This window comes from Morus notabilis, unplaced genomic scaffold (genome assembly GCF_000414095.1).
Source record: "Morus notabilis unplaced genomic scaffold, ASM41409v2 Scaffold666, whole genome shotgun sequence".
Classification (NCBI taxonomy): domain Eukaryota; kingdom Viridiplantae; phylum Streptophyta; class Magnoliopsida; order Rosales; family Moraceae; genus Morus; species Morus notabilis.
In genome coordinates this window covers 363,566-373,187 of record NW_010359376.1, presented here as the reverse complement: position 1 = coordinate 373,187, position 9,622 = coordinate 363,566, and the positions used below count along the sequence as shown (strand labels likewise).

General features: G+C 36.9%; 2 protein-coding genes across 2 annotated transcripts; both read left to right on the top strand.

Moving 5' to 3' along the window:
* The first annotated feature begins 310 nt into the window (after window positions 1–310).
* On the top strand, window positions 311–1,921 carry LOC21402182 (organic cation/carnitine transporter 3). The gene has a single exon (XM_010094174.2). It carries the CDS (start codon window positions 359–361, stop codon window positions 1,919–1,921), a length of 1,563 nt encoding a protein of 520 aa, XP_010092476.1. The 5' UTR covers window positions 311–358.
* Window positions 1,922–7,641: 5,720 nt separating this feature from the next.
* LOC21402181 (organic cation/carnitine transporter 3) lies at window positions 7,642–9,222 on the top strand. Its single transcript, XM_010094173.1, has one exon. The coding sequence runs from the start codon at window positions 7,642–7,644 to the stop codon at window positions 9,220–9,222; it is 1,581 nt and encodes a 526-aa protein (XP_010092475.1).
* Window positions 9,223–9,622: the final 400 nt, after the last annotated feature.

Below are 9,622 nucleotides of genomic sequence, written 5' to 3'. Positions count from 1 at the left end.
CTTATCCAAATATGGATTGGGTAAACCCATTCAAGGCTGCTGAAGTAGAAGAGCCAACCATTCCTACTCAACTCACCCAAGTTGGTGACATTTTGGGCTTATGATGGCTGTATATTTGGCATATTTCTTGGCCACTATATTGTTTTGAGGACGTCTTATATATGCTTCCTTGATTACTTTTGATTTTAGATGCTGCAAATAAATGTTATTATTTGGATGTAACTCAAGGTTATGTAATGAATATGTTGCTATTGTGTGGATTACAGTTCTATTTCCATTTCAAAACGATTATATTTCTGTTGAGTTTTTTTACCACCGCAACAAAAAAGAATAAACTAAGCTTTATCTTCTCTTTGACATGGACGACTCAGCCCCTTTTCTCTCCGAACCTCCACAGCTCGAGAAACACATTCCTTCCCTCGATTCAACGATCGAAAAATGCATCGGAGACTTCAGCTGGTTCCAATTCCTCCAAGCCATGCTCGTCTCCTTCGCTTGGTTCTTTGACGCTCAACAAACTTTCATCTCTGTCTTCACTGACGCCGAGCCCAAATCATGGCACTGTAAAACTACTACTGAGTCTTGTAACTCTTCGGATTCCGATATCTGCCTAATGCCGAGGGACTCATGGGACTGGGATTCTCCAAAGCAGACATCAACCATTTCTGATTTTTCCCTCGAGTGCTCCGGCTCACTCGTCACTGGCCTTCCGGCCTCGGCCTTCTTCATTGGATGTCTTACCGGAGGCCTTCTCCTCGCCACGCTTGCCGATTCCTCTCTCGGCAGAAAGACAATGCTCCTCCTCTCCTGCCTCGTCATGGCTCTCTCCGCTCTATTCACCGCCTTCTTCTCCCCCAACATCTGGATTTATTCCGCCCTTAGATTCATCGGAGGGTTAGGCCGCGCCACCATCGGGACGTGCGCTCTAGTCCTCTCGACGGAGCTCGTCGGGAGGAGGTTGCGGGGCCAGGTCGGCGTCATGGGGTTCGTGCTCTTCACTCTAGGGTTTCTGTCCTTACCAGCCATGGCTTATGCAAATAGAGGCTCTTCATGGAGAAATCTTTACATTTGGACTTCTATCCCTGCAATCTTCTACTCTTTGGCGGTTCATTTCTTAGTTTGTGAGTCTCCGAGATGGCTTTTCGTCCGAGGACGCAAAGAAGAAGCCGTGAAAAGCATGGCACAAATCAGCAACGACCAAAATATTATTATGAGCTTCCCAAGCAATATGGCTTTCGAACAAGAGACTTGGAACGTGGATCTTTACTCGGCAATCAAGATCTTGGTAGAGAGAAAATGGGCTTTTCGGAGATTATCCACGGTAATGGCAATCGGTTTCGGGATCGGAATGGTGTATTACGGAATGCCATTAGCTCTGGGAGACTTGGATTTCAATCTCTACTTGAGTGTTGTTTTCAACGCCTTATCTGAACTCCCTTCTTCCTTTGTAACTTTCTTTCTTGTGGAGAAAGTTAACAGGAAAAGCTCGCTTCTATTCTTCACTAGTCTAAGCGGAATTTGCAGCGTAATGTCCGTGTTGAGAGGAAAGTTGATATTTACAAGGCTACAGATTGGATTTGAGCTATTGTCGTTTTTCAGCGCTTGTACGGCTGCCGAAATGCTTATGATCTTCACAATCGAGTTTTTCCCCACTTGCGTTCGGAACTCAGCGGTGGCGATGTTGAGGCAAGCGCTGGTGTTTGGAGGAGTATTCAGCCCGGTTCTTGCAGCCGCCGGGAGAAGGTCAGATGGTTTTGTGTCGTATGTTGTGTTTGGGATAGTAATAGGGTGTTTTGGTTTGTTTGTCGTTTGTTTACCGGAGACAAGAGGGACAGCAATTTGTGATACTATGGATGAAGAAGAGAATAAAGACAAAATTAACGCTAGTCGTATTAGTGATCGTGGGATTCTAACAACTTGATCTTTGTTAGCTTCAATTTGAGGCTAAAAAAAGTTATCGCTTGTCATATAACGTGTGGAATATGAGGAGGAATCTAATGCACGTAAGATCACCGCTAAAGATTTTATATAAATTGAGATATTTAGATGAGAAGGAATCTTTTTTTCATGGGAATTTAAAATCCTTATTCAAATATGCATTGGGTAGGCCCATTCATCGCGGCTGATCAAGTAGATGAGCCAACAAATATTCCTACTCAACTCACCCAAGTTGGTGACATTTTGGGCTCATGATGCATGGCTGTATGTATTTGGAATATTTAATTGTAGGCCATTATATATTTGTTTTTAGGACGTCTTATATGCTTGCTTGCTTACTTTTTGGTATTAGATGCTACAAGTAAATGTTTTTATTTGGATGTTAACTCAAGGTTATGTAATGAGGATGTTGTTGTGTTTAATAAATTTTTGTGTGGATTACAGTTCCATTTCCATTTAAATTCCAGTATATTTCTGTTGAATTTCATGTTACCACTTGGAAGCAGGTTCGTTGCCAAAAAAAAAAAAAAAAGATTTGCAGAACGAATAAGATTTGTTATAGAAAAAAAATAAAAGAGTGAGAAATCAAAGAATTTGTCTTCATAACAAAAATCGAAAAAGGGTTATAAGTATTGTAAGTTCTTGAGTTATGAGCATTTCTCATTTTGGTATCTCAAACTTTAATTTTGGAAAATTGGTATCTAAATTTTTTTATTTTTAACTATTTTTGACATGAAATATACCACAGGTTTGGGGACCCTATTTGCAAGTAATTTAAATAAAAAAAAGCGCATTTTAAGTTTTTTTTTTTTTATTTTTTATTTTTTTTTATTTTTTATTTTTTTCTAAAATTGTGGTTATTACTTTTATCAATTTAAATGAGTAAGTTATCCTTATCTTGAGAGTAGATGAACGGATAGTGTTTAAAAATATTTATCCAAAATTTATAATATATATTGTATATACACACGTGTATCATGTATGTGTGTGTGTGGGGGTGGGGGAGAGGTGGCACAAAATTATAGTCACTGGTCGCTTTCGATGGCACGCAGCTATTTTGCCCACCGGTAGTGCATGATTTAAAATGCTGCGGTAAGTGGACAAGAAGACGACAATTTAATATCACAATCCTTCCTTATAATTAAAATAGTGAATACACTAAACCAGTCCGCATGTAGACTTAGAATCTGTGGTCCTTTAAACCAATTAGCAATAACATGTTCCATCATGTGTTATGTATACCGCTACATATAGCCTTACCAAATTTGATAATTAGACGGCCAATGTCAACTAAAAAAACAAATCACTGTCTGTTTTTTACTAAATTAGGCCAAACAATATTACTACTTATCTCTTTCACGGAAAATGATATCTATATATAGCTAACAAATTATGTTTTATGACAGAATTCTTAATTGCATAATATCAACTTAATTTCTCATGTAGTACGTGCATTAATGTATATAATCAAGTTTTTTCATTTTTATTTTCTATTTACTGTAAAATCAAGCTTTCTTGATTATATTTCAACCATCTATGACGATGTGTGCTTAGATCAGAGACACTTGGAAACAATGTGGTATAGCAAATTCGTTAAGGAACTGTCGATGAGCTAAAACCAAAGAAGCTTAGGATATAAAAGTTATAGATAACGTCATTGAAAATTTTTTTATTTTCCCCTAATATTCGACTTGTTATTCAAATTTTACTAATCACTTGCTTAGGCCCTATAATAAAACATTGCATGCGATATGCATGTCAGTTCCAACTCATACCACATGCTATATAAACGATTCTATTTTCTTACTAATCTTTTTTAAGTTATCACTTTCAATGTCAAAGCTGTTTTAAGGAGCACAAAGATCTCCTTGTCGACCACATGAGATTTTAAGAGGCAAGAGTAAAAATTGTCATGTGTCAACATACACATTCATTTTACAACACTACTTCTACGCTTATTATTGGCTTCTATGTATGGTTCAATCATGAAAAGTTTCTCTTCAAACATTTTAGCGAGGACACGTAGAGCAAAGTTTCCGGATCAAAAATTGTTTGCTTCAAGAAATACTTTTACCGACGAAATCTGATTTTATTTTTTCTCTAGTCGGTAAACCCTTATTTCTAGTATCGTCTATTCTCTTCCACAAATATATATATCGTCTTTCTTCCAAATAAATAAATAAATATATATATATATATATATATTCAGTAATAATATAGACAAGATTTGGATCACAAAGTAGTACAACAATAATCCTATGTCGTTCGACACCACACACAAAGAGTTAAGTAATGGCTTAAGTAAGGACTCCTTATCAGTAAAGGAATATTTCAGGCTGCGCTCCAGCGCTGGGACTGCCCTCGTTAATTATTACTATATGCATGTAGTCACAATAAAGGAAATAAAAATCTTAAATGACATTTCGTCGCATTTAATATTTGCGATGACTTGTTGTCGCAAATATATAAATATTTATGACAACATGTCGTCGTTAAACTCGGGAATAGTATTTGTGACGACATGTCTTCGCCAAAATTTATTGGCGCCAACATGATTGAAGCCAAATTGTCTATTAATTGTGACGACATGTTGTTGCTAATAGTTAGGGTTACAGTTGGCTGTGACATGGCAAAAAAAAAAAAAGAAAAATTTGGCGATTACCAGAAAATTAGTTCCATAAAATTCTTCATTTTTTGCGACGTCATGTGTGAACTCGTCGCAAATTGGAGTTCCAGAAAATTCCTCCGTCCACGAGTAATTTTTGAGACGACAAGTATGAATTGTCGTCGCAAATATTGATCGAACTTAATTTCTCAAGAAAAAAAGGCGGAAAATTTTAGTGGTTTCCCGAAAAATATTTGCGACGACTATATTAATTGCGACGACATGTTGTTGCTAATAGTTAGGGTTACAGTTGGCAGTGACATGGCAAAAAAAAATGAAAAATTTGGCGGTTACCCGAAAATTAGTTCCACAAAATTCTTCATTTTTTGCGACGACATGTGTGAACTCGTCGCAAATAAGAGTTCCAGAAAATTCCTCCATCCACGAGTAATTTTTGAGATGACAAGTATGAATTGTTGTCGCAAATATTGATCGAACTTAATTTCTCAAGAAAAAAAGGCAGAAAATTTTAGCAGTTTCCCGAAAAATATTTGCGACGACTATATTAAAAAGTCATCACAAATAAGGAATATTGGTATATTCCCCAAGAATATGCTCATAAATATTAATGAGGCTAAGAAGAACGACGTCGTTTTGATATTAATTGTGATGACTTTTTTTCATTTTTTGCGACGATAATATGTCGTCGCAAAACGCTACCTGTATAACCGCGATTGCATAACTCTTTCCTCCATTTTTTCTTGTGACCCTCTCAGTTTTCTCCCTCCCTCTCCGTCTAAAACCTCTAGAAACCATCACAAAACTCTGAAAAAGCTAAAATCTATCATTCTCTCTTCAAATCTTTCATTTGTGGAGAAATTTTTTTTGAAAATGCCCAAAAGTAGCAGTGTTTTCACCTCGCTGTCGCCGCCCACTTTTCCGACCGCCGTCGCCCTCCCAACACTGTTACCTTACCATTTTCGAACCCCCGGTATTTGTGGGTTTAGATTTTGTGTGTTAATATTTTTGGTATTTTGTAAATTAATTTTTTATTTTGTTTTAGATTTTGAATTTGGTTTGTAGTTTTGGATGTATTTAGATGTTGTTGGTAGATTGTGAATATGGTAAATTAGAATTAGAATTGAATGGGGTGGAATTGTGAATGTGGTAGATTGTAAATTAGAATTGAATGTGGTAGATTGTAAATTAGAATTGGAATTGAATGTGGTAGAATTGAAATTTGTATGATAATTTTGGTGTGATGATGATTATGTTGTTGGTAAAAAAATTTAGAAAAAAATGTTAAGAAGTTAAAAGAAAAGTAAAAAATAGTGATGTGTTTAATAATTAAATAATAAATAATAAAAAATAAATGAAGTTGAAAATTAAATGTAAAAAATGTAAATAAAGTAATTATTTATTGTATTATAACAATTTGAGAAAATGTTATAAATGAAAGAAAAAAATATGTTAACAAACTTAATTAATGAAAAAAGTTTTAATTATTATTATATTAATAATTAAAAATTTTAAAAATAACTATTATAAAATAGTTAATAGAATGTTAAAGTCTTATTACAAAATAATTTGTATTAATTTTCATAAAATTTGATAAAACTTCATAAATTCTTCATAGTGGAGATGCCTATGGAAAAGAGTTGGATATATTTAAGGAACCGGTTGTCTAATGAGTACTGGGATGGTTTGTGTGCTTTTATTGAGATTGGAAAGAATTATGCAAATTCAACCGGGGGCATTAGTTGTTCGTGTATCAAGTGTAAAAATCATGAGATGCTACAACTAGAAATAGTAAAAGCGCACATATATCGATGGAGTTTTGATACAAGTTACACCATATCGATTCACCATGGTGAAGTACGTGCTGCTACAGTTGTCAGTGAACTGGTTAACGAGATGTTTGCAGTGCTAAATGATGTGGTTGAGATTAATGATGATCATGAAACCTTGGGTGAGACAGAAGTGGTTATAAAAGATACGCACTACGATGAATTTAGGGATATCTTATCCCAGCTCCAAGTCAGATTGTATCGAGGGGATGCAGGACTTGATGGCTCAAATGCACCCTAACATTCAGTTCCTATCGGTTACTCCTCCCGTGCCGTATGTCCGTCCAGGTGCTCCGCCTCCGAATCCTTCCAATGATAACGATGATGATTCTAGTAACGCTACTAACTTAGGAGAGTAGATTTTTATTAATGTAATAATTTATACTTTCATACATTTTATAATTACATTCTATTATATATTTTTATTTTATTAATACTCGTACAATTTAATTTTATTTATATTTTTATATCACTTATATTTCTTTTAATTAATTCTTTTTTATTATTATAATATTATGAATTATATTTAATATTGGGTTTAAATATATAATAATATACAACATTAATTATTAAAATGAGAAAAAATAAGTAAAAAATTAAAATAATATTTGCGACGATAAATGTGGTCGCAAAATATTTAATGCCACGTTAGCTAATTCACCATTATTTGCGACGACATAATTTGTGAATTGTCATTGTAAATAATTAATGCCATGTCATCTTCACGATCTAACCGAAGAAATAATTACAGCGACTCAGTTGTCACAAATGCAATTGCGACAAGGACATATCGTCCAAAAAAAAAAGTTTTGCAACGAATCAATTGCCGCAAAATATTTGCGACGACTTATCGGCACAAAAAAAATATTTACTACGACATCGGATTTTGTTTTACAACGACTTTTAGTAGTACTAATAACCATATTTCTTGTACTGCAATGGTAGATAATTGGCAGCGTGGAATACTACATTATGTAACCGATTGCTGCAAGTGGACAACAATATGATATATAGTAAGTTTAATTACGTAACATGGCCCCCCAAGTAATAAAACTGGATGAGCAGATCTAGATTAACGAATCTATGGTCTATAAATAAACTAATAACATGTGAGATAAGTATACGCTAATACAAAGTTTCATGTGCTATTAATACACCCTATTTATTCAAACTAAGTATCAACCCAACTCTTCCCATAAAATCAATCCAAGAAAAAAAAAAAAAAAACCACCAGCTTATCTTCTCTTCGACATGGCAGAGGCAGACTCAACCCCTCTACTCTCCCAAATATCCAACTCCGAACCTCCACTGCTCGAGAAACACCTTCCTTCCCTTGATTCGACGATCGAAAAATGCATCGGAGACTTCAGCTGGTCCCAATTCCTCCAAGCCATGCTCGTCTCCTTCGCTTGGTTCTTTGACGCTCAACAAACTTTCATCTCTGTCTTCACTGATGCCGAGCCCAAATCATGGCACTGTAAAACTACCACTGAATCTTGTAACTCGGCGAGTTCCGATATCTGCCTACTTTCAAGAGACTCATGGGACTGGGACTTTCCGAAGCAGAAATCAACCATTTCTGAATTTTCCCTCGAGTGCTCCGGCTCACTCGTCACCGGCCTTCCGGCCTCGGCCTTCTTCATTGGATGTCTTATCGGAGGCCTTCTGCTCGCCACGCTTGCCGACTCCTCTCTCGGTAGGAAGACAATGCTCTTCGTCTCCTGCCTCGTCATGGCTCTCTCCACTCTATTCACCGCCGTCTTCTCCACCAACATCTGGATTTACTCCGCCCTTAGATTCGTCGGAGGGTTCGGCCGCGCCACCATTGGGACGTGTGCTCTAGTCCTCTCGACGGAGCTCGTTGGGAGGCGGTGGCGTGGCCAGGTCGGCGTAATGGGGTTTGTGTTCTTCACGCTAGGGTTTCTTTCATTACCAGCCATGGCTTATGCAAACAGAGAATCCTCGTGGAGAAATCTCTATGTTTGGACTTCTGTCCCCACAATCTTCTACTCCATGGCAGTTTATTTCTTAGTTTATGAGTCTCCGAGATGGCTTTTCGTCCGAGGACGCAAAGAAGACGCCGTCAAAAACATGGCACAAATCAGCAACAACCAGAACATTATCATGAGCTTCTCAAGCATGGCTTTCGAAGAGGAAACTTGGAACGTGGATCTTTACTCGGCAATCAAGATCCTGGTGAAGAAGAAATGGGCTTTTCGGCGATTATCCGCCGTAATGGCAATCGGATTCGGGACTGGAATGGTGTATTACGGCATGCCATTAGCTCTGGGAGACTTGGATTTCAATCTCTACTTGAGTATTGCTTTCAACGCCTTATCTGAACTCCCTTCTTCCTTAGTAACTTTCTTTCTTGTGGAGAATCTTAACAGGAAAAGCTCGCTTCTGTTCTTCACTAGTCTAAGTGGAATTTGCAGCATAATGTCTGTGTTGAGAGGAAAGATATGGACAAGACTACAGATCGGATTCGAGCTAGTGTCGTTTTTCAGCGCTTGTACCGCTTTCGACATGCTTTTGATCTTCACAATAGAGTTGTTCCCCACTTGCGTTCGAAACTCGGCGGTGGCGATGGTGAGGCAAGCGCTCGTGTTTGGAGGAGTGTTCAGCCCGGTTCTTGCAGCCGCCGGGAGAGGGTCAGATGGGTTTGTGTCGTATGGTGTATTTGGGATAGTAATAGGGTGTTTTGGTTTGTTTGTCGTTTGTTTGCCAGAGACTAGAGGGAGAGGAATTTGTGACACTATGGATGAAGAAGAGCACAAAGACAAATTTGTTAGCTGTATTATTGAACATGGATCGGCTGGTAGTGATGTGTAGATTCTATCAACTTGATCTTTTGTAGGATAATTATTTTGAGGCTAAAAAGGTTGGAGCTAGTCATATAATGTCATGTGTTGCAAATCAAATATTAATATGCGTAAGAACACATGAGCTTAAGATTTTTGAGATATTTAGATGGGAAGGAATCTTTCTTCGTTGGAATTCATGTTCGGCGGAAATAAATAAATAAATGAATACAAAAACAGGATAGAAAGAAAGAAAACAAAATGGGCAATGAGGCCTAGCAGTCTGCAAAAGAAATCGTTAAAAACAAGTTGTTCACTCTTATCAAATTTTATATAGAAGACTATAGCGCCGCCTAAATAACATTGATCCCCAGACTTAATAAAGAGATATTAAATAAAATGACACATAACAAATTATTTTGCATATATAT